This window comes from Podarcis raffonei, chromosome Z (assembly GCF_027172205.1).
Source record: "Podarcis raffonei isolate rPodRaf1 chromosome Z, rPodRaf1.pri, whole genome shotgun sequence".
Taxonomy (NCBI): Eukaryota; Metazoa; Chordata; class Lepidosauria; order Squamata; family Lacertidae; genus Podarcis; species Podarcis raffonei.
The window spans coordinates 32,523,533-32,546,861 of record NC_070621.1 but is presented as its reverse complement, the minus strand read 5'-3'; the positions used below and the strand labels follow the sequence as shown (position 1 = coordinate 32,546,861).

The window sequence follows — 23,329 nt, the reverse complement described above, 5'->3', positions numbered from 1 at the left end:
AGGCCTTTTTTGTTGCTTTTAACCTCTCTAGCAAGCCTGAGTTCATTCTGTGCTTTAGCTTTTCTGAATTTGTGTCTACACGTGCTGGCTATTTGTTTGAATTCCTCTTTGGTGGTTTCCCCCCTTTTCCATTTTTTGTACACATCCTTTTTAAATCTTAACTCAGTTAAAAGTTCTTTAGATAGCCACCCTGGCTTCTTTAGGCACCTTCCATGTTTCCGTCTCATTGGTATTGCCTGAAGTTGTGCTTTTACTATCTCCTTCTTAACAAACTCCCAGCCATCATGAACTCCCTTTCCTTTTAGTATTACTGTCCATGGGATCTCACCCAGCACTTCCCTAAGTTTTATGAAGTCAGCTTTCTTAAAGTCAAGAAATTGAGTCCTAGTATGCTTGGCTGCTCCTTTCTGCTGTATAGTAAACTTCAGAAGAGCATGATCACTCACGCCTAATGATCCTTCCACTTCTACCCCACTAACCAGGTCATCAACATTGGTTAGGACCAGATCTAAAATGGCTGTTCCTCTTGTTGCTTCTCCCACTTTCTGGACAATGAAGTTGTCTGCAAGGCCAGTGAGGAATCTGTTTGACCTTATGCTCTTGGCTGAGTTTGACATCCAACAAATATCCGGGTAATTGAAGTCCCCCATTACTACTATCTCCCTTCCTTTTGCATGCTTGGCCATCTGTTCCAGGAAGGCATCATCTATGTCCTCCGTTTGACTTGGGGATCTATAGTAAACTCCCACAATGAGGTCACTGTTATTCTTCTCTCCCTTAATTTTGACCCAAATGCTCTCACTTTGGCTTTGAGGTTCTAAATCTTGGATCTCTTCACAGGTATACACATCCCTGACATATAACGCCACTCCTCCTCCTTTCTTGTCTGGTCTGTTTCTCTGAAATAGATTGTATCCTTCCATTATTACATTCCAATCATGGGACTTATCCCACCAGGTTTCAGTGATGCCTATTATGTCATATTTAGTTTGCTGTACCAAGAGCTCAAGCTCATCTTGTTTATTTCCCATGCTTTGTGCATTAGTGTACAGACATTGAAGTCCATTAATCATTCCCCCGTGTCTCTTATTTAAGGATTTTTTCCTCCCACCACTGGTAAGGCTGGCTGGGCAGCACCTCATTTGTCCTCATCAGCCAGCTTCCATGACTAGTAGCCATTGGTAGACTTATCCTCTTGCCCAGCACACTGAAATGCTTCGTTCCATCCTCTGCATTTTTGGCATATTCTTGTTGACACCAGCTACTCCTGTAGCAACCACATTACAGCTGCTACTTGCGGCCATTTCATGAAAGCAAGGAAAATCCCTTCTGCATGGGAAAGGAGAATACAGTGCTACCTCCATGCTGATTATCACATGAGTGAAGATCACACATGTTGTGTGCATGCAGTGCTAAGGAGACATAGTGAGCTATGCAAAGAAGAAGTTTCCTGGTGACAGCAGTGAGTCAGATCCTGATGCAAGGTTCTGAATTTCTAGAGCACAAGCTTGCTTCTCAGGTCTCCTCCCCACCCTTCCCATCAGACCAGCTCTTTGCCAAATGAATTGTGCAAATGAGGAAATGCCTTGACTTTAATCTTGGATAAACATAGCTGGCTGGCTTGCTTACTGAGCAAACTTTGTTAGTTCATCTTGGATGGGTTTTGTACTCTAAGCAGCCAGTATATTGTGAAGTAAGTGGATGAGTCCATCAGTTTTGATTTCTTTGATTTCTTATTTTTCCAACTGCAAGTTCATTTCACTGCATTTCCATATCAGTTTGCAATTATTATTTATTTCAAAAAAGTCCCCACAGATATTCATTTGTATTTTAGTGGATAGGTGTCCTAATTTTTGTGAGCATTTTTTATAAAAATTGCATCCTACCATTCTTCCAAGGAGCATAGAGTTCACACACCCCTCCCCATTTTGTCTTCACAACAACCCTATGAAGATTAGGCTAGAATAAGAAACAGTGACTGGACCAAGGTCACCCAGTAAGCTTCATGCATGAGTGGGGATTTGAACCCAGATTTTAGTTCAACACTCTAACTGAAGCTCATTGGCTAAACTTGAGCCCTTCTGGCCAGATCTATTCTGATTTCAGATGGGGGACATTCCCAGGCCTACCTAGAGAAGCTGGGGGTTGAATTTTCTACCTGCAAATCAGATATTCTACCACTGAGCTGCAGCTGCTTGATTAAAAAAAAAAGGGGAAAAAACCTTGCACATTCCAGTTTTTAAAAATAGCATGTTAATTTCTGCTCAGGCAAGCAGTGCCCCAGTTCTCTGTTATTAATTCTATCCACACATTTTTTGTGCTGTTCTATGTAAATGTTAGGGCATCTTACCTGGTGAGCTGTGGCAGACACACAATCGGTGCTTTCCAAGGAGAGGTCTTCTGTGGTTGGGCATAGGTTTCGACTGGGCACTCGGCGTCCATAGAATGCAGAAAGGACACTAATGGAAGTCTTGTGGGGGCAAATTATTGTCATCTGCTCCCTATCACAGGCGTGGGCAGTATGGTTTTTCAAAATCTTCTGTAAGTAACCTGATGGAAAAACAAAGCAAATAGGTTTGGGTATCTCTGGAAAGAAAATAATGCTAAATATAAGTCTGCTGATCTATCATTTGTAAATATAGAAATAAGTGAAACCATCCACTTCTGGGCCAGAACTGGCTTAGCAAAGCTAATTTTTTAAAACTTGAGTGTCCACCAATCTTTACACTCCTCTATCTCTTGGTGCCACCATCAATAAATGTGATGAGTTCGGGTTGGTTCTTGAGACACTCATGATGTAGGAACATCACTTAGAGGGGGCCCCAGGTGTGCATTCTCTACACCTGCAAAAGTTTTGGGGTGGTTACACAGATTCATTTCCAATCATTGCATATGCTGCAACTTCCTGCTGAAATCACACAACTTTTTATACCACAAATGTTATGGTTTATATTGGTCCCACTTTTGCTGTGCTATAGTCCTTCTAGTCAGCAATAATATGGGAGCATTGGGGAAGCATCGCAGAAGAAACTAAAGCACTATTATTGTGTCCATAACATCTTGCTAATGTGATACCCTCCAGATGGCACCAGACTACAACTCCTATCATCCCTCACCATTGGCCATGCTGGCTGAGGCTGATGGGAGTTGGAGTCCAGCAGCACCTGGAGTGTACCACATTGGCCATCCCAACTTAAAATGTTCAAGAACATCAGCATAACCACGCTGGATTCAGTCACTCTGCAGTCTGTTCTGGCCCTATAATGGAACAACAGCTTTATTGAAAGGAACCATAAGAAACACTGTACCTGCTGTTGCAGCTTGATTTGAAACACTAAATCCATCATCATCCATAACTGGAACACAAGTAAGATGGCAGTGGGATTTCGTGTTAGATGTTTTAGCTGGGTTTGAGGGGGGCAAGATTCTAATGTAGTTTTGTTTTAGCATTGTGGGTAAGTGCTGCTGTAGAGCAAGCACTAAAAGAGGCAATGTGTCACCACATATGCAGAGACTATGATTTCTCATTGGTGCTATTTGCCTCCCCTCTGCATGCCAAATAAGCAAGCTTTTCTAAAAGAGAAACCTACCAAATGAGTGGGGCAGACAAAGAGGCGGGTTGCAATAGCATGCATTTTTAGTTTGAAAAATGACAAGATCCTTTCATCATGACCACCCAAAACGCCAAAGAATTGCGAGGAAGAGCTTGAATCCAACAGAAATTTAATCAGGTTGGATGTTAAGCAAAAGGGGAGGGGGTGAGATAATAGCAGGCTTGCTATTAGAATCACAGAATTGTATGGTTGGAAGGGACCCTTGCAGCCATACATGTCTGCATTGAGTTGATTTTAATTTTGTACAGTCTTAGAAGAGGTGTGACTATGGGGATGTGACTATGATCACATTGGTAGTCATCTTAGCCATTTCCAGAAAGGCAGCTGCATTGGTCTGTTGCAGCAAAAATAATGCACACTATAGCACCTTAAACTCTTTGTTGTACTTAGTAATTTTTGCTTTTTGCGTGGAGTTCTTTCCTTTAAGGCAGCCCTAGAGTGTAGTCCTGAAAGTAATTTAAGTTCTAGATTCACTTAGAAACCCCAAATGTGACAAGAATTTCCATTATGGGGTGCATAGGGAAGAGGGAAGAATGCATTAAAATTAGGAAGATGTACATATCTACACAGCGCTTTCAAAGGCATTTGAAGAATTCGGAAATGAGCTGAAGAATTCCTCTCCTAGATTTATGTCAATAATACTCCAAGGCTGCTCTTCAAATGAGGACCAGCAAAATGTCACCCAGTTTTCTTTTTAAAGTCTGGAAGAAAAACTTCCTGATGGTAGAGCAAAATATCTCAGAAGGTGGTGGGCTCTCCTGTCAAGGAATCTGTAATTTCCTGCAATAGGAGTCTGGGCTGGATTACCCATGAAGTCCCTTGCAACTCTGTGATTCAAGGAGTCATCAATCAATAGTCTAAGACAGGCACATCCAACAGGTAGATTGTAATCCACTGGTAGATCACTGGACATTTGTGGTAGATCACTGGTAGATCACCTGCTCCCCGAAAAGAAGCTCAACAACTTTGGTCCCCCCCCCAGAAAAAAGCTCAACATTTTTGCCCTGCACCTCCCAAAATTGGGCTTTCCTCCTCCCTGAAAAAGCTCAACAACTTGACCTGAATCCCCAAAAAGGGGGTCAGTTTTTAACTCTGTGAGTAGATTGCAGTCTTTTGGAAGTTGGCCGCCCCTGGTCTAAGAAAAAGGCTCTTTGAGTCAGCCTTTCCACTGTCCCCCTTCCTTTCTTCCCACCTCCGCCTCTCTGCATGGAACAGAGATTTCTAAGATCTTGGGTGTAAGGTTAGTGGGGGCTGCCTTCCTTCTACAGTCACTGCCTGTTAGGAGACAGCAGTTGCAGCAGGACGGATGCTGGAGAAGAGCCTCCCTCCTCTCAGTTTTAGCTCATCTCACAGACTCACCTGAAAACTCGGGAGCTGCCTTCAGCAAAGTTGAAAAACAGAAGAAGCCCAGCACAACCCCAAACATCCGAAGCCAACTCATCAGCCAAGATCCGGGCATCGCATCATACACACAGTCCTGGTTTTCTTGCTGTTGCCTGCCCCTGTGCTCCAGACTTCGTGGTCTCTCTCATCTGTTTCTGCTGCTGGAACTCAAATGCTCCTATTGTCCATTCACAATGAGCTGGTTCTTAGCACTGCCGGCAGTGCGGGTGTGTTTCCTAGTTAACCAAAAGAGGTCCAGTAAGTCCAACGTTCCTGATTGGACTTACTGGACCTCTTTTGGTTAACTACCCCTAAGCCAGGGGTAGTCAATGTGGGGCCCTCTACATCAACCCCTGCCATTTTGGTCCATAGCTGATAGTCCCAACAACGTCCGGAGGGCATTATTGCCCTAAGTTTAAGAGGCCCCAAAAGAACGTGTATTATTCCAACAGAAAGGACAGTGAGAATAAAAACACTGCAGTAAACATTTATATCTGCATATATCCTGGGAGATAGGTGAGGATGCATCTTAAAACTAGAAATCTAACTAAAACGTGTCTTGCAATAAGTGTATTTGCACGTGAGATGCTTTCAAAATGAAAGTACCTTTATGATTTCGTATTTAGCATATATTAAAACCTTTAATGTACACCAAACCAAGAGCAGCTACCTGGCTTAGTGACATTTTGATTATGGTTATTTCTTTACAGATTTATAAACACAATACGATGGTGTGCAGCTGATAAGTATATTTCTGTCACATCTGAATGATGATACCTGTTGTAGAATCTGGTTTCCCTGTTTCCTTCCTTTTTTAAACCAGTTATGTAAAACTTGAAATTTATTGGGTTTTTTGGATTTAGATGCCCCTTGTGGTCTGATGCCATAGACAGTCACTTACTCAGCTTGCAGATATATATATCCTCTCAGGTTCATTTTTAAATTGGCCATCATACACCTGGGTTACGATGCCTATCGATTTTGGTTTGTACTTTAAAGCAGCAGTTTTGCCAAGAGATCAGTAGCAGCCTGGACAATCTCTTGGTGAAATGTAGGCCAAGGTGAGGTGAACAGAAAGCCAGGCAGCTGCTCCCTCCCCACAAAAGCAGGGGCTGTGGGGTTCTTGAACCCCAAAATCTGTGTTGAGTGAGGCTGGTGGGAGCCATAATCCCAAACATCTGGAGGGCACTGGGCTGGGGGAGGCTGGGTTAATCCCTCAGCAACACATCAATGAGTTTGGTTGAATGCCCCACAGCCAAAGAGATTGTCTCATCCACCACTGCCTACAGAATACGCTGGTTTTGAAAACTGAGGTCAGCAAGGACAAAAAGGCAAGACACAGAGGAGCACCAATGGAGCTCTTTAAACAGAGCTGTGAAAGGCGGCTATTTATGGCAGAACACAACATACTGGACAAACATCAGCCGGTTTTGCCTCGTGGCTTGCTCCGAAGAAAGGCAGCATGGTTTTCCTCCAGTTTCTAGGCTTTGTTAAATTGTTTAGAGAGGAAAACTTCCTCCCTTCAAAATAAGGGGAAAGATTCAGTTGTGTTGAGTGATAGTTTTTTGTTTAGTTTTAGAGTTTTGTTTTCATTTTGTTTATTAAATGAAATAAAATATAAAGTGTAAACATTTTGAGTTTGGTCATGGGATCTGCAATAAAATGTTGCAGTGTGGAATGATGCCAGGGTTCTTGCCAGTCAGTTATCTGATCTTCCAGAATATTCCTTTCTTCATTCCCATCCCTCCCATCCTGCACAGACACTCAGCCATGGGGGGGGGGCATAAAATGTTACTGAGGGCCACCAAAAAAAGGCCTTGAGGGCCACATGTGGGCCACATATTGGAACACCCTGCTCTAGCAATAATGTGTGGGGTCGTAGGAAGGGGATGTGGGGTTGCAGGGGATGTGGAAGTTTCAGATGCTTTGGGATTTGTGAGGTTCTGGATGTGAGGGAGTAATAGGTGTGTTTTACCGAGGTTTGTGTTGGTATGTGGGGTTGTATTTGTATGCATTGGAGTCTGTGGGGTTGCAGGTGTGTGTTGCAGTATGATATATTATGGGGAAATTTTGTCAAGGGGCTGTTTTTTCCAGTTCTTTGTGTCTGAGCATCACCAGTGTGTGGAAAGGGTAGGTATTTCATGGTACCCATGACAGTTTATTAGATTTCTAAATGTGCCCCTGGGCCCTCAAAAATGGGAGTATCTTAGTATACTGAAAGTGCATGAGAGAAGGTATCACACACACCCCAGAAAACCCCCCAAATCTAGGAGTGATATATTAAATAAGCAACCTCTTAAACCACTACAGGAAAATCTCCGGCTTGTTTCCTGTAATAGAAACTCTGGTAGCTGTGGAGTTGCACTCAAAGAACAGAAGTTATTCTGGGATGTTTCTCAGAGAGTCAGGGCAACATCTGGCTTCCTTGATATACCAGAGGAGAAGGTGGTGTGTTGCTCTTTGATAGCCCAACATTGCTGACTCACGCCTGGAACCTGGTAGGCCTCTGTGGAAATCCCCCCACCCCATGGGGTCAGTCTGCACACCTCAAAGCTCCTGGCTTAAATAGTTTGGAGGAAGGAAGGAAAGTGACGGGGGTGAACTCATAGCCAAGTGACATACAGTCCTGGAGAGGGACTCATCTTCACGGCTGCCTGGAGAAAAACTCCGTACTGTCAGAACTCCCACCTGCTTCCCTGTGGACATTTGCTGAGAGACAACCAGAGCGAAATAACCGTTCACCAGCAGTGTTTTGCGGGCAGAAGAAGAGACGATGGCAAGTCGACTTCGCAGCCCCCTGAAGGAACCGGAGATTGAGCTCTTTGTCAAGGTAAGGGTTGGACTAATTCATGGTGAAGCTTTGGGGCAGAAGCCGGTCAGGAAAATATGTTTAGTAATGGGACCTGCAACAAAAGCCCTGGGGTATTTTTGCATCAGCCTCAGATCAGCTGCTGCTTTCCCTTCTTCCCAGAATGAATAGGAAGGTCCCCAAATGCAGTTGGGCTGGCTTAGTTAAGTGAAATAATCCTGTAAGACTTATAGGAGTCATTCAACTAAGTTTTACTCACAGAAGACCTCTTTGTTTTTTTATTAAAGATTTTCTTGATTTACAAAAGTGTTTGCAATGTCTCTCTCTCGTATTCCCCCCCCCCATGTAACATTTTTACAAATCAGTTTCATTTGTTGAGACATTAGGAAGAAAAGGGGGAAGGAGGTGGATGGGGGGAAGATGGATGGGGGTGGGGTCTTGTGGCGATGTTTCTATTTTACTTACTAAATGTAGGGTTTGGTGTCAGCGTTGCTTGTGCAGGTTCTTTGCTGTTCGCTTGTGTTCCTTTGGTGGTGAGAGAGGTTGGGGTTGGCCTAGGGTGTGGCTGTTCATTTGTGGTTGGCTGTGGTGGTCTTTGTTTTCATGTGTGAGTGGGGTGGGTGGGTGTTTTGGATCAGGTTAGCCATATTGATTTGTATGCTGTTGGTGGATTTTTGTCATTGTCTTGTTGGGCTGTGTACATGATAAAAGGGAGCCATACCGGGGTGAAGGTGTCTTTTTTTATTTGTCCCCATGTCAGTTTCAGTTTATTGGTTAATTTTTCTAGTAAGGCTGTTTCCCATAGTATTTGGTACCATTGGTCCATACTTATTCCTGACAGGTCTCTCCAGTGTCTGGTTATGATGCTTCTGGCTGCTGAGAGTAGGTGGGTTATGAGTTCTTTGTGGTGTAAATGGGCACTGTTGTCTTGGAAGATGTTTAGTAGGGCCATTTCTGGGGTGATTTCTAATACTTGCTTGGTTATTTTACTTATTTCCCGTATGGCTGTTGTCCAGAATAGTTGGATTTTGGGGCACTCCCACCACATGTGGAGGTATGTGCCTCGCAGAAGACCTGTTGAAATTAATGGAGCAAATTTGGGCTCCATCTGTACTATCCATTTAAAGCGGTTTCAACATTCACAGCTTCTCCCAAACAATCCTGGGAACTGTAGTTTGTTAAGGGCACTAAGAGTGTTTGGAGAGCTTTATCCCCATCATGGGGCTACAATTCCTTGAGTGGCTCAGCAATCATCCCTCTTCCAGGGAACTCTGAAAACTGTAGATCTGTGCTGGGAACAGTAGATCCCTTAACAACTCTCAGCATCTTAGTTGAGTACCACCCACTTAGTCCAGAGTTTAAGATTAGCTTAACTATGCCACTGCATTAATGTGCTATGTTCCTATGTGTTTGTGCACTTCTTTGTGCTTATAAATAGCCTGTCTGACACACCAAAGTTTTGGTTGCATGCTTGGGTGTGACCAGTTCACAGACCCAAAAGTTTGGACTTGCTTGGATTTCACAACACTGAAGATTTAGTGTACTGATGTGTACACAGTGTGCCCACGGGAGCCAGAGACTGAGTATACGCCATACATTTAAAGCCGTTTTGCCTCCTAAAGAATCCTGGGAACTGTAGTTTGTTCAGGGTGCTGGGTTGTAGCTCTGTAAGGGATAAACTACAGTTCCCATGCTTCTTTGGTGTCTGTGCTTTAAATGTATGTTGCATGTGCAACCAGAGTCTGCCTCCACCACAGATTCATGCCACAGATTCCACATTGTTTGCTTGGCTTTCGGTGTTTTCAGAAGCTTAGTTAGTTTGGGGACCAGCGTGGGGAGAGGCAGTGCTCCTCTCAGGAAGTTGTTGTGCCTGACGTTCACCCTTAACTTATCAGCCCTGTCACAGAGATCTGTCCCATAGTAAATGTGAATGTTTTTACAGGATACAGATAAGAACTGTGCAGTGCCCAAAAAATGGCTGCAGTATTTTTTTCGTTGTTGTTGTTGTTATTCTTTTAAGGCTATATCTTTCAGCCTCTCTTGCTAAGGCTTTGTGCAAACTGTACCATTAAAGCACATTCGAAGCCCATTCTTCCCTCACATACCGTATTTTTCGCTCTATAAGACGCACCAGACCACAAGACGCACCTAGTTTTCAGAGGAGGAAAACAAGAAAAAAAATATTCTGAATCTCAGAAGCCAGAACAGCAAGAGGGATCGCTGCACAGTGAAAGCAGCAATCCCTCTTGCTGTTCTGGCTTCTGGGATAGCTGTGCAGCCTGCATTCGCTCCATAAGACGCACACACATTTCCCCTTACTTTTTAGGAGGAAAAAAGTAAGTCTTATAGAGCAAAAAATACGGTACTTCAGGGCACTGTGGTTTGTGAAGGGTGGCTGAGAATTATAACTGAAAGATCGATAGAAGAGTTCTGTGCGTGAGACAGAATAGAATGGTTTTTCCTCAAGGTGTGAGGCTGAGAAAGCTGGGAGCTGTCCCAGGTGGAAGCTGGGAAGACATGGATCTCTGTGAATTGAAGTCTAAGACAGAAGGTTGATAGAATATTAAAAAATTCGTTTCTATGTTGTGTGTTGCTTTTTTCTTTTTCCTCTCTCTTTCCTTTTCCTTTTTATTCTTTTGCTCTCTTTAGATATTTCCTTTGTTTGGTTTTTATTGTGTTATATGTGGAAAACCTTTTAATAACATTGTTTGTTTAAAAAAGAAAAAAGAATTGTAACTCTGTGAGGGGTGAACTACAATGCCCAGAATTCCTTGAGGGAAAGAATGTGCTTCGAATACGCTCCAAAGTTATAGTGTGGGCACAGCTTGAGTCTTTAAGGTGCATACATGATACATTAAAGCACATTTAAAGCACACATATCCAAAAAGACGTCTGGGCACTGTTAGGGGTTTCTAATAATTGTAATTCTGTGAGGGGTGAACTACAGAGCCAAGAGTCTGAAACAAGAATGTGTTTCAAATGTACTTTGAAGGTATAGCCTAAGCTACGGCTGTACTATAGATTACAAGTGTAACCGGTAATGAAATGTTGCAGCAGAGGTAGGAACTGAATCACAGAATCGTAGAATTTAGAATTTTAGACTTGGAAGGGACCTCAAGGGTCATCTAGTCCAACCCCCTAACCTAAAGCATCCATGACAAATGGCCATCAAACCTATGCTTAAAAACCTCCAAGGAAGGAGAATCCACAACAATTGCAGGACCACAGGTTCCCCATCCCTACCTTGTAATGTATTGGTCTTGTTAAGGGTTCATGCTGACCAGTCATGCCCTCCTCTGCAATATTACAAGATGTAACTGCATCTTGCAGTTGTTGCTGGACTATAACTCTCATCAGGCAATTCACTTTGCATTTAAAAGCGAATCCATCAAATCTGAAAGAACACGTGAACCGAAACACAGCTATTCTTTAAAACCAGACCATGTTTACAATAATTTTTTTAAAAAATGCATACGTTAGAGGAAAGTGTACATTAAATTAATATATTAGTGTAAATAACAAAGAAAAATGCATTGCATTAGGGGAAATTGCTTGCAAAGATGTGTATTTAGTCAAAACTGCATATTAAAAAGTGTGTATTAGGAGAAATGCTGGCACATTATCACAATGAATCTTTTTTTAATCGCAACTTTCTGCAAAATGTGGAGAACTCAATTTAAGTTTTGAAAAATGAGAAACAAAGAGAACTGAAATTGACGTTTTGCTGAAACTAAGCAGTATACAAGGGGTGTGCAATTTCTTTGCCCCTGAGGGCCAGTTGCAGGCAACAGTGGTTGCTGGAGAGCAACCCATCAGTACATTGATATAGTATTACTGGTCTACCTTGCAGGAGCATTGTAAAGATTGCTGACATCACCTCTCTGAAGTGCTACGGCTTCATTTATCTTAACAAATCATAATTAAGGTACCAGAGGTTGGGTTTCATGGTCCATTCTCTTAACAATGCCCCTGGTTGGTGGATCTCTGGGTTCTAGTAGAAAAACAAAGTACACCCCATAATACTAAAACCAGTCTAGGCCTGACATAAGCAGTGTTTAAACATCATATTTAATAAGTGTACATTTTGTGCACCTGGGAACACAGTGCTTGATCTGTGTGCTCCTGTACATGTAACATCCAAATAGGTAAAGGTAAAGGGACCCCTGACCATTAGATCCAGTCGTGACCGACTCTGGGGTTGCGGCGCTCATCTCGTTTTATTGGCTGAGGGAGCCAGTGTACAGCATCCAAGTCATGTGGCCAGCATGACTAAGCTGCTTCTGGTGAATCAGAGCAGCGCACGGAAATGCCGTTTACCTTCCCACCAGAGCGGTACCTATTGATCTACTTGCACTTTGACATGCTTTTGAACTGCTAGGTTGGCAGGAGCAGGGATCGAACAACGGGAGCTCACCCCATTGCGGGGATTCGAACTGCCGACCTTCTGATCGGCAAGCCCTAGGCTCTGTGGTTTAACCCACAGCGCCACCCGTGTCCCCAACATCCAAATACTTTCACACAAATACTTGTCCACATGTAGGGACAACTTGTCCCTCTGTTCAGTGTAATGTGTGAACGAGCCTATATTGGGAAAGTGGGAAGTTGCCAGGTGACTGTTTCTTTTCTTTTTCTTCATTTTCTGAAAATAAGTTTCTATACCTTAGTGTTGTACAGGAGAGTGGTTTCAAACTAAAGCAGGCTAACATGATTGTGCGAAGTTATTTCTACATCAAATCTCAAGAGTTCAAAGAGGGTGTTGTTGTGGGGAAAACACAGATTTGATCTCTGGAAAAGATGAATAGGCTCCTTAGCTTCACTAATGAAAAGAAACAGAAATAAAAGGATGGGGATTATTGTTATGGAAAACTTTAGTATATTATTTCCTCCACACCTTCCCTCTTGAGGTTTTCCCTGGCCAGTGTGCAGACTCCCTTCCTGTTGGACTACAATACCAAAACACTGTCATTCTCCTTCCAGGTTTCCCAACCAAGAGTTCTGTGTATTTTCCTTTATCTCACTTCCCGAGGCCCTGACAGCCACAGGCCAAGAAGATAATATTTTGCCACAATAGACTGGCAAAGAACACCAAGGGCTTTCAGTATTGCTTTCACCCCTGATACAGCTCCCACCTAAGGAAACGGAAGCAATGTACGGTTTCATTTGAAAGCAAGAGAAAGAAAATAAATAATGCCAGCTTCCAGCTAAGCGGCACCTCCCAGGGTTTGAGATGGGGTGGGCTTAGCCTGGTGATCTATTCATGAGAGCTACTCAGTGGTGACTGCTGTCTGTTGCACCTGGGGTGGGGGGCAAGGGGCATGGCAGCTGGTGGCAGGATAAGGGCAGATCCACACCATGCATTTAAAACACATCCAACACGCGTCCAAAGCACATGGCTTACCTCAAAGAATCCCAGAAACTGTTACGGGAAATGCCCCTCACAGAGCTGCAATTCCCAGCACCCTTAAAAAACAACAGTTCCCAGGATGCTTTGGGAGAAGTCACATGTTTTAAATGTATGGTGTGGAGTTCTGCTCGACGTCAGGACTCAGGAATAACAGCAAGCAAAGCTAAGGGCATAATTTGCTGCTGCAACAAAACAGTTCCCAAAACCCATTTCAAAGTGGTATGAGATTTGGAGACTGGAAACTTGCTCAAGAATCGGAGTCTAGGCTACAGTTCTGTGCAAGTTTGCATTGGAGTAAGCCTCAGTGGAACTTTCATCTGAGTAGCTGCATAGGAATGAGTACCATGTCCCAGCAATGACTCCGTTTCTCAGGTAGCTGGAGAAAGAGAGCTAGGCTGCTACACTTTAGTTGTGTAGAGGAGCGCATTTCAGTAGCTGCAGCTTGCATAACAAGCTACAGCTTCCAAGAGTTCATTCTTCCATACATCCATTAAAATTGCAGGAGCCACCTGTCCTATTTGCATCTGGAACCCGTCTTTCTCTCCCTCACACACTCAATTCCTGCCTTCATCTGTTCCCTCGCCCCAACATAGTAATATTACATGGACGCGGGTGGCACTGTGGGTTAAACCAGAGTCTAGGGCTTGTTGATCAGAAGGTCAGTGGTTCGAATCCCCGCAACGAGGTAAGCTCCCGTTGCTCGGTCCCTGCTTCTGCCAACCTAGCAATTCGAAAGCACGTTAAAGTGCAAGGAGATAAATAGGTACCGCTCCGGCGGGAACGTAAACGGCGTTTCCGTGTGCTGCTCTGATTCGCCAGAAGGAGGTGAACTCTCCATCCCTGGGGCTATTTGAGCAAAGGGAAAACAGTCAGCCTCCAAGGATGCTGTAGTTGTATCTTGTACTTCAAATCCTGCATTAAATGGGGTGTGTAGATTTGATTACCTCTAAGCAGTGCTATTTTTCTGGAAAAAGAGGTGCCAGAACTCACCATAAACGTGTCCCTTGTTCTCTTATAATGGCAATGATGCCCACTTAAGAGGTGCCGGAACAGAGTTCCAGCAAGTTCCAGCTGGAGGGGGGGGAAACCTGCTTCTAAGGCCCCATTCAGCTCTAAAATTCTAAGTTCTGTGAACACCCAACACTAAATAAATAAAGCATTTTTTAACCACCGTTTTCCACAAAGCAGCTGCCAGCATGATCTGAGACTTCTCTGTTGCATGTGCACCGTATAACGCAGAAAATTAGCTGTTTAGAACTGCCAGAATCTTTCCTTGTCGGGGTGTTTGTGTGTGTTGTGAAGCTCCTCTCATAGAGGGATGGCCAATGAGTGCTTCCCATTCTGCCTCTAACTGCAGGCTGGCTTAGATGGAGAGAACATTGGGAACTGCCCCTTCTGCCAAAGCCTCTTCATGGTCTTGTGGCTCAAAGGCGTCCGGTTCAACGTGACAACAGTTGATATGACCAGGTAAGAGGATGGAGGTGGACCTCTGCATCCTTCATGCTTCACAAAAGATTAGAGAAATTCCAAGACCTGCAGTTTGGCAGCATCTTTATTAGGAACATTTATATATATATATATATATATATATATATATATATATATATATATATAAATGTTCACATATTCTCGAGTTCTGAGTTCTCGAGAATTGTTAATCAGGCAGAACTGGTTAAACAAAGCAGAGAGGTGGGTGGCTGGGGGAAGAAAGGAAAAAACATTATATTGTAGCCATAAGGTCTGCATCTTTCTAGATGAAACTTCTTTTAAAGTCTGTGCATCTATCTACACACACACACACACACACACACACACACACACACACACATTGTCTGCCATAGAGGCAAACATCTATTCCAATCAGGCAAAAACACTCAAGGATGATGCAAAGCAGTTTCGGTGGGGGTGTCAACCTGGGAAGTGGGTGTGGCCTGGGGATAATCCCCAAGGCCAGATAGAGTAGCCTGGAGGGGTGCATTTGGCCCTCAGGCCTGAGGTTTCCTGCAATACCCAGTTAACTTTTGGGATGCAGGGCCTTTGTTGCAGTGATAGCCACGTGGAGAGAGATGCACAGTCTTTAAAAGAAGCTTAGAGGAGTGGCTACTAGCCATGATATCTAAATGGTCCATTTAGGCTCCAATATAGGCAGAATACCTCCAATATAGGCAGAAGGACACCCTTTTCCTTTTCCTTTCCTTCTTCTGTTGACCCCCATTGTTTAGGAAACCTGAAGAGCTAAAGGACCTGGCCCCTGGGACCAAGCCTCCGTTCATGGTGTTCAACAAGGAGCTGAAAACAGACTTCCTGAAGATTGAAGACTTTCTGGAGCAGACTCTTCCACCACCCAAGTACCTCAATATTTAACATCTTAGGCTCCTTTCATTTCCTCCTAGATACATATCCCTCTGAAAATGTTATGTTAGCCCCTTTGCTCTGATTTCAGATGTTATTTCGGTTGTGCAGAAAAAGCACTTGATGCATGTACAGAGGCACTCTTTTCTTCTGTGCAATGCCAGGTGCTGAGGCAGAATTCTGTTGCATTTTCCATGCACAATGTAGAGAAACTGCCTTCCTCTAATCGATCACCTGTAAAAGCTGTATCCTGTCAATTCAAACTAAGCAGGGAAATTCAAGCTGTGGTCTTATCTATTGGGTTATTTAATCTGTTTGACTGTCCCTTTCACTCTGACCAAATGTGCAATGCTCCCTAAATGAACCAGGAGGATAGGTTTTGCAACCACCAGCTTTGGCAGGGCTTCAAGTGTCTTTAACAGCTGTGAAGCACATAGAAAGGCATTGAATAAAGTATTCCCTATCATGGTGCTGTCGCTGAGGGAGAAAGCTGCATCTGTTGAGGTTTTACCTGTGCTGCCATGGTTAAAGGGACAGAAGCCTTATTACCTGCAGATGAGGGGCTGTGGGATGCTGGCAGTGAGGAACAGATAAAAAAAGGCTGGTCACAGCTGCACCATACATTTAAAACACTATTCTCCCACTTTAATAGATGTGGGGAATCCTGGGAACTGTACTGTGTTAAGGGTGCTGTTAATAAGCTACAGTTTGCATGGATGGTAAAGTGGCATAACAGTGCTTTCAGTGTATGGTGTGGATGTGACTAGAATCAGGAACTTGCATCAGTCAGACCTTGGAAATAAACACGGCTTGTGCTGCATGCTCTACCCTTTTTATAAACAGAAGAGGTATAAATAGATTTATTTATAACACACCATATAAAAGCACTCCTTCGTCCAAAGAGTATCGCAACATTCTATTGTTGGGGAAAGGAGAATAAGTCACTATTATATCAGGCTCCTCCCATGTACTGTAGGAAGCCCATGGCAGCCCTTACAGCATCTATTTTCTTTCGGCCACTGGGAAATGGTTGCGCCATCGTAATCATTTGTGTTTCGAGAAAGATATAAGGGTGCAGGAGCAAACACACAGGCAGGCCTTGCTAGCCCAACACGTAATGTCAGTCTACTTGGAATTTTTTTATTTAGGAAATCCAGCTCCCCGGGTGAAACCAAAAACTCATTTCTGAGTGCTTCCAAACACCCTGTTTATGGAACATTCGCCCCAATATGTATGCACGGAGATTAGTGAATATTGGCTACTTAATGAGCATCCATCTTGCTTTGTTTGTAGGGAGGTCAGATGACGTTGCATCAGAGTAAGTGTTGTCCTACTCTTCCCAGTGCATTTCCCCATTCCTTTCCTTACTGCAGAAAGTCTGATCTTTCAGAGAACTGGGTTTTTTGTGAAAGGTCTCCCAGTTACACAGCTTGATTTTGCTGGTATGTGGTTGAATCCCACCAAAAATTAGCAACGGTCTGGAAGTGCCTCCACCCTTTTCCTGTTGTTTTTCTTTCTGTCCTCACCAGACAAAACTGGTTTTTGCCTCCACCGTGGCAGGGATGTGTGACTCAAGGCAGGGCCTGCCCTACCACAAGGCACACTGAGGCTACTGTCTCAAGCAGCAGACACTGGTGAGCAGTGGTAGCTGCTCTCTGGTTGTTCCCTCCAAATCCACTGGCCTTTCTCATCTGATGATGGGGCAGACCAGTGCATGCTTCTTGGCCTGCCATGCTCCCCCTCAAGCTGATTTGATGCCTTCAGGTGTGCTGAGAGGATTCTGACCTGTCATCAGGACTGAAGTAATAAGAATCAATTGCCAATCTAGTTGGATTCTCTACAAGGAATGCAGAGGGGGCAGCATTTTGTCCTTTGTCTTTGGACTAGTGAGTCCCACCATCCTTGATCCTTGACCATGATGGCTGGGGCTGATGGGAGTTGGAGTGCACAGGTTTCCCATCCCAAAATTTCCCGACCCCTGTACAGAAGGCGACAGCAACAGAGTCCAGAGCGACACAATTTTAGCTCCGCTAGGATGCTCACCAACGTGATAGCTGTGTCTTTCGGAATGTGAAATGAACATATGCAACTAAGCAATGACCTCTTGCAGGGGTTGGAGTGACCGTGATTTTGGCCTCCCGTTGAGAGACAGGGACTGCTTGTAAAACCCATCTGTTTCCCCACCAGGATCGGGGAGGAAGTGTATTGGCTGGAGAGATTAAAAAACAATAAAGGGAAGTTCTCTATCACTGCAGGGAAGAGAGGGGGGGGCATTGAGGAGGAGAGAGAAGGACACAGAGAGCCCCAAAGAAAGTGGGAGAGGCACAGAGAAGGTTGCAGATGGGAAGACTACATGCATGCCCCAGTGTTCAATTGTAGGGATGCAATGGCAGCGAAGTTCAAGAATTTATTTCCACCCCCACTCCCTTATGGGGTCTCTTTGCTCTTTAAAGGACTGTGCATCCATAGCCAAGCCAAGGGAAACAAGAGAGCTAAGGATAGGAGCATAGCCAAGATGCAGTCATAGTTGGCACGTGCTCTCTCAATTCTCTGGCCACAGCTGCAGTAAACAGGAGGCACTTTAAAGGACTAATGCTCTGCAAAGGGTCTCCCTTGCAATCAGTCGCAAGCGCAAGAGAAACGCAGATGCTTTGCTGGCCAGGGCTGACGGGAGCTGGAGTCCAATGACACCCAGAGGGCCACAAGTACTGTATCCCAGCTCTAACCACTAGGCTGCAATGGTTCTTATCTTCTTGGGGAGAAAGAAAGTGTATGCCATTCTGAATCTAGTCTTTCAGGTGTCACACGAGAGTATAGATTACGCCCAGAGAACTATACTGTTTTCATGTTCCACATCCCTTTGTTGTAAAAAAAAGAAAAAATCCCAAAAGACACTTTGGTGTCAAAATTTCAGCTTAAGACACTAAGGCATACCATATATTTAAAGCATGTTTAAACCACGTGATACTCCATAAAGAATCCTGGGCACTGTTGTTTATTAAGGGTGCTGGGAATTATAACTCAGTGAGGGACAAACTGCCGTTTCCAGGATTCTTTGGGGGAAACGATGTGCTTTAAATATATGGCATGTCCACAACCTAAAAGGTCAGTGCCAAGGGCTCGAAGGAAATGCAAAGTATTACAGCAGTACCCTCTGCTGGTTGTAAGTTGCATTACAAGCTTTTCTCTTCCCACAAACCAGCACCAGAAAGGCTTTAACAGCTGTGCAGAGGCTGAATGCTCAGCAAATTGCCAGCCCTGCCTGATCAAATTTTGTTGCCTACTAGCAAAGCTTATTTTTAAAAGGTCAGCATCATTGGGCTCCCAGTAGTGGCCCCCCACTGCCAACCCCTATAGTCCTCTGACCCTGATGTTCCTCCTCCTTGATTTTGCTGCCTGCTTGCCTGTCTTCTCTAAAGCAGCAAGCAGGTGGGCTGAGCAAAGAGGAGGAGGAGGAGCTGCAGCAGCAGCAGCATCCTTTTCAGTGGTGATGCAAATTGGGCCAAGGAGTCCCTTGCGGGTTTCCTATGACCACTGCAAAAACAGGATGCAGGACTAGATGGGCCACTGGCCGGCCTGGTGCAGCAGCAGGGCTTTTTCTTATGTCATTTTCACAACACAAGCCAGCACACAGTGGCAAAAGCAACGAGGAGGTGGATGCCCAGACAGTGGTGGCTGAAGACATCTTGTCCAGGACTTACCCTCCCTGCAAAACTGAAGACAACACTTCCACTTAGATACAGGATTTCTCTGTACCACTTCAACAGTTGACATGAAGCTTCAGGGTTTAGCTTGCCTCTTAGAGTCCTAAGAATGAGGTGTAAAATCTTAGTGGGGAGAAGCCAGAATCAGGGGGGCAGGTTGTTTTCTGCTTAGCTTGAGAGATAACATTGTTTACTCAGCTACCAGGTATTTCCTATAACCTGCCAGGTTCCACCTCCTGTTTCTGCTGGGTACCACTAGCCTCCACCCCTACTCTACCAGACTCTGCCCCTTTTTACCCTACTGAGGTTTCAGAGACCTTGTGTTGTGCTCAGTTGTATGCCATGTCTCTAGAATACCTTGTTATGGTGTCCAGAATTGTGTCTCTTGTTCTTTCAAGCTCTTATGAGATGGGGTTCGAGACAATAAGATAAGCAAGTGGCTGGTTCAATGGAAGCATGAGAGTTCTGAGTTATTTTCCTGCACATCTAAATTAACTCTGTACTTCTAATTAAGATACCCCCGGCTCACCCCACAAAACCAGGATTCTATGGCTGTTGGCAGGAACATTTTTGCCAAGTTCTCTGCGTACATCAAGAACCCCCACAAGGAAGCAAACAAAAGTAAGATTATTAAATTTATTTCCTTTGGGAAATATCTAGAATGAAATAAGCAAGAACAATACATAGGAGTGATGCTAATTGTATTATCATATTCATAAGAGGGGACTCGATAATCTGGGAGTCATGGCGTTTATTTTAGGGGGGCAGGCTTCATGTTAGGGGGGACAGAACCTAGTTATCTGTTATGCAGTTGGTCAGTTAGTTAAGTATTTAAATTTATTTAATTGAATTTCTCCTTCCCAAAACGATACACGAACTAAATTACCGCTGTCCTTTGCCATGTGCACTTATCCAAATTTTGTGATGCCACTTTTTCAACCAAACAATGTTTACAAAAATGCACATATTAGGGCATAAAAACAAATACATTAGTGAGAATCATATTCAAAAGTGCATTACAGAAGTCTGTACATGAGTGAACATTGTGGGCAAAAAATGTGTTTACAAGAATAAATTTGCACTAAAATCCAGATTAATTTCCTCAAGGGTTTTTTAATTGGTTTTAATCACCAAATTGTCTGCACCACCTGCCCTGCCACCTCCATTGATGGCAGAGAAGTGGCACTAGCATCAGCACTGATTTGGGGTGAGATCTTGTCAATTTCAAGTGAGATCTCCCATTCTCCATGAGATCTTGTCTGATTTCGGCAATATCTTGCCTGAAATTGGCAAGGTGTCAGCCAAAATCAGTGCTGATGCAGGCACCACTTCTCTGCCACTGGCAGAAGCAATAAAAGGGTTGCCACCTGGGGGGCTTACACCACCTGCAGTGGGTGCCTCACCCCATCTAATGGCTGGACCAGCCCTGATGGTTAAGCAAAACTGGAAGCAACAAGCATCCCCATTCTCCTCCTGGCTGTGTCAGGGGTGGACAGAAGGAAAGGTGTTTGTGCAAGCCCAAGGCTTTCCTAGGCTTATTCATGCCATGCTGAGCTATGGTATAGCTTGGCAGCCAAATGTAGCCATTATCTTGCCCATCTGCAAAGCCCTTAAAATATAACAGTGTTGACATATTTCAGGGCAGTCCATCAATCAATAGATAAAATTGGTTAGAAAGCAAAAGCGAAATGATGGACTAAAACTGTTTAAATTGGACAAACGCTTAAATTCGTGGCTGGTTCTTATGATTCAGATATGGAAAAGGCTTTGTTGAGAGAATTCAAGCGCCTGGATGATTATTTAAGCACTCCACTCCCAGAGGAAATTGACCAAGATTGTGCAGAAGATGTGCCGGTCTCCAAGAGAAAGTTCCTAGATGGGAATTGGATGACATTAGCTGATTGCAACCTGCTTCCCAAACTCCACATAATCAAGGTGAGTACATTTCCCAGTACAGTATGCTAAGCTGATGATGTCTGTTCCAGAGATCAAGGCTCAGTTCTCCAAGCGGCTGCTTATGGGTAGGGATGCAAGAAGGCATTTCCCGTTCTGCCCCATGTTTATTATTATTGTATTTTATTTTAGTTATTAAATTTATATACCACCTTTTCCTCCAAGGAGCTCAGGGTGGTGTACTTGGTTCACCAATCTGCATTGCATCCTCACAACTCCACGAGGTCAGTGGGGCTAGACAGTGACTGGCCCAAGGTCACCCCGTGAGCTTCATGGCTTAAGTGGGGATTCGAACCCTGGTCTCCCAGGTCAGAGTTCAACACTCTTATACACCACATCTGTCACTTACAGCACTGTTTCTGTTCCACTGCAGCTTGTCTTCCACCCAAGATGTTGCTTGATTGCAGCCTTGACTTGAGATGGGCTAAATATTTGTCACTAGACCACAGGATCAGAATTTCCCAAATGCTACCATACAACAAACAAGGGCTGGGAAGGGCCTTAGCTCATTGGCAGAGCATCTGCTTTCCATGCAGAATGTCCCAGGTTCAGTCCCCAGCATCTCCAGGAAGGACTTGGAATGTCCTCCCTCTGAATCCCTGGAGTGCCACTGCCAGTTAGTGCAGGCAGTACTGAACTAGATAAACCAATGGTCTGACTCAGTTTAAAGCATCTTCCCTGTGTTCCTCTATGTAAGCTAAAGCACAGAGAGACTGTTGTCAACTTCTGTCAAGGTCACGCTCTCTACCTTAACTACATCTGGCATCGACATGCAGCTGGCCAGGCCCACACACTCCATCAGGGCCCACCAGTGCTGATGGCTGCCACAAGCCCCTCTCTGCAGTGGGTTCTGGGAGACTGCCATTTAGAATTTCCCATGATGCCTTGGATGCACTCTGGGCCACTGTAGGCAATTTAAAATGGCTGCCTCTTGGAACCAACCAGGGGCAGACAGCTGCACATTTCCCACTGGAATTCTACCACCAAGGAAGCTTGCTAAGGTGGGGTGCTGGATAATCCTGCCCAGGGATCATGCCAAACCTGGCACCAGCTTTAATCACCAATTAATTGCCCCAACTTTTCTCTCTCCTGAGCAACACTTTGTGCTTAAGAGGAAATCAGTCTCCAATTATTATTATTTCTCTACATCCATCCCTTCCCCTCAGATCGCTGCAAAAAAGTACCGCAACTTTGAGATCCCCTTGGAGATGACAGCAGTTTGGCGCTATCTCCACAACGCCTACGCCCGCGATGAGTTCAGTCACACCTGCCCAGCTGATGAGGAGATTGAACACACCTATGCCACTGTGGCCAAGAAGATGAGCTAAGAGCCATATTCCATTCACATTGGCTCCTGGCATTTCCAACTCTCCTTCTCGAGAGGCTCTCGTCAGTGAGTTCTTTTCATCATGCTGGCTTCAAGAGACACCCCTCACATTTGTTCTGGACACTCCACCACACTAGACCTAAAGGAGTTCTTCAAACTTTTTAGGGAAAAATAAGTCTCTTCATTCTGTCTGTTCTGTCACATCTGAGTGCCTTCTTCCCATGATGTCCAGAAGTGCTATACATTCCACTTTGTGGTGGCAGAAGTAGCTAACAACCCATGACCTTTGGACATGGTTGGTATGTGGCAGTGGGGGGCTGGTGGCCGTTGAGACTAGTATGGCGGGTAGCTGGGAGGCCAACAGTAGGTGGAGCCAGAGCTGATGGGTGGGGGCTGGGAAACATACACCTGTAAAGTGCCTGCTTGGGGCCGGTGAAGGCAATCATCACTAAATGCTGCCATTTTCTAACCACAACACTCCAGGTTCCCCTTTGGCTCCATCTCAGCTGACAAGATTGTGCCCTATCTGTGCTGGTTGCCCGCCCCAGTTAATAGCTAATGATACTGTATGAGGGTAGTAGCAATATTTGCAATGTTTGCAATGTAATCAAATATACAGGGATATACAATTAAATATATCTCTGGCCCTCCTGTGGCACATTGGATCAGTGCGTCTGGCTGTTAACCAGAAGGTTGATGGTTTGAGGCCACCCAGGAACAGCTGTGGGCAGGATCCCTACATTGCAGAGGAATGGACTACATGACCCTCAGGATCCTTCCAAC

At 44.5% G+C, this 23,329-nt stretch overlaps 2 protein-coding genes across 4 annotated transcripts in view; one reads left to right on the top strand and one right to left on the bottom strand.

Moving 5' to 3' along the window:
- LOC128406352 (protein eva-1 homolog C-like) overlaps positions 1-13,286 on the bottom strand; it is a 29,763-nt gene extending 16,477 nt beyond the window's left edge. The window contains exons 1-2 of one of the 3 annotated variants that reach the window (XM_053373672.1): positions 13,205-13,286; positions 2,351-2,550 (exon numbers count right to left, since the gene is read on the bottom strand). In XM_053373672.1, coding sequence (XP_053229647.1) covers positions 2,351-2,494 — 144 coding nt within the window. In that variant the 5' untranslated portion in view covers positions 2,495-2,550; positions 13,205-13,286. Of the gene's footprint in view, positions 1-2,350; positions 2,551-4,973; positions 5,211-13,204 lie in introns of those variants that run through there. The other 2 variants (XM_053373670.1, XM_053373671.1) reach the window with 2 other exon arrangements.
- On the top strand, positions 6,853-23,164 carry CLIC2 (chloride intracellular channel 2). The gene is made up of 6 exons (XM_053373673.1): positions 6,853-7,827; positions 14,568-14,677; positions 15,433-15,558; positions 19,781-19,887; positions 21,020-21,201; positions 22,386-23,164. Exons 1-6 carry the CDS (start codon positions 7,771-7,773, stop codon positions 22,545-22,547), a joined length of 744 nt encoding a protein of 247 aa, XP_053229648.1. The 5' UTR covers positions 6,853-7,770; the 3' UTR covers positions 22,548-23,164.
- The last annotated feature ends 165 nt before the right edge of the window (positions 23,165-23,329 follow it).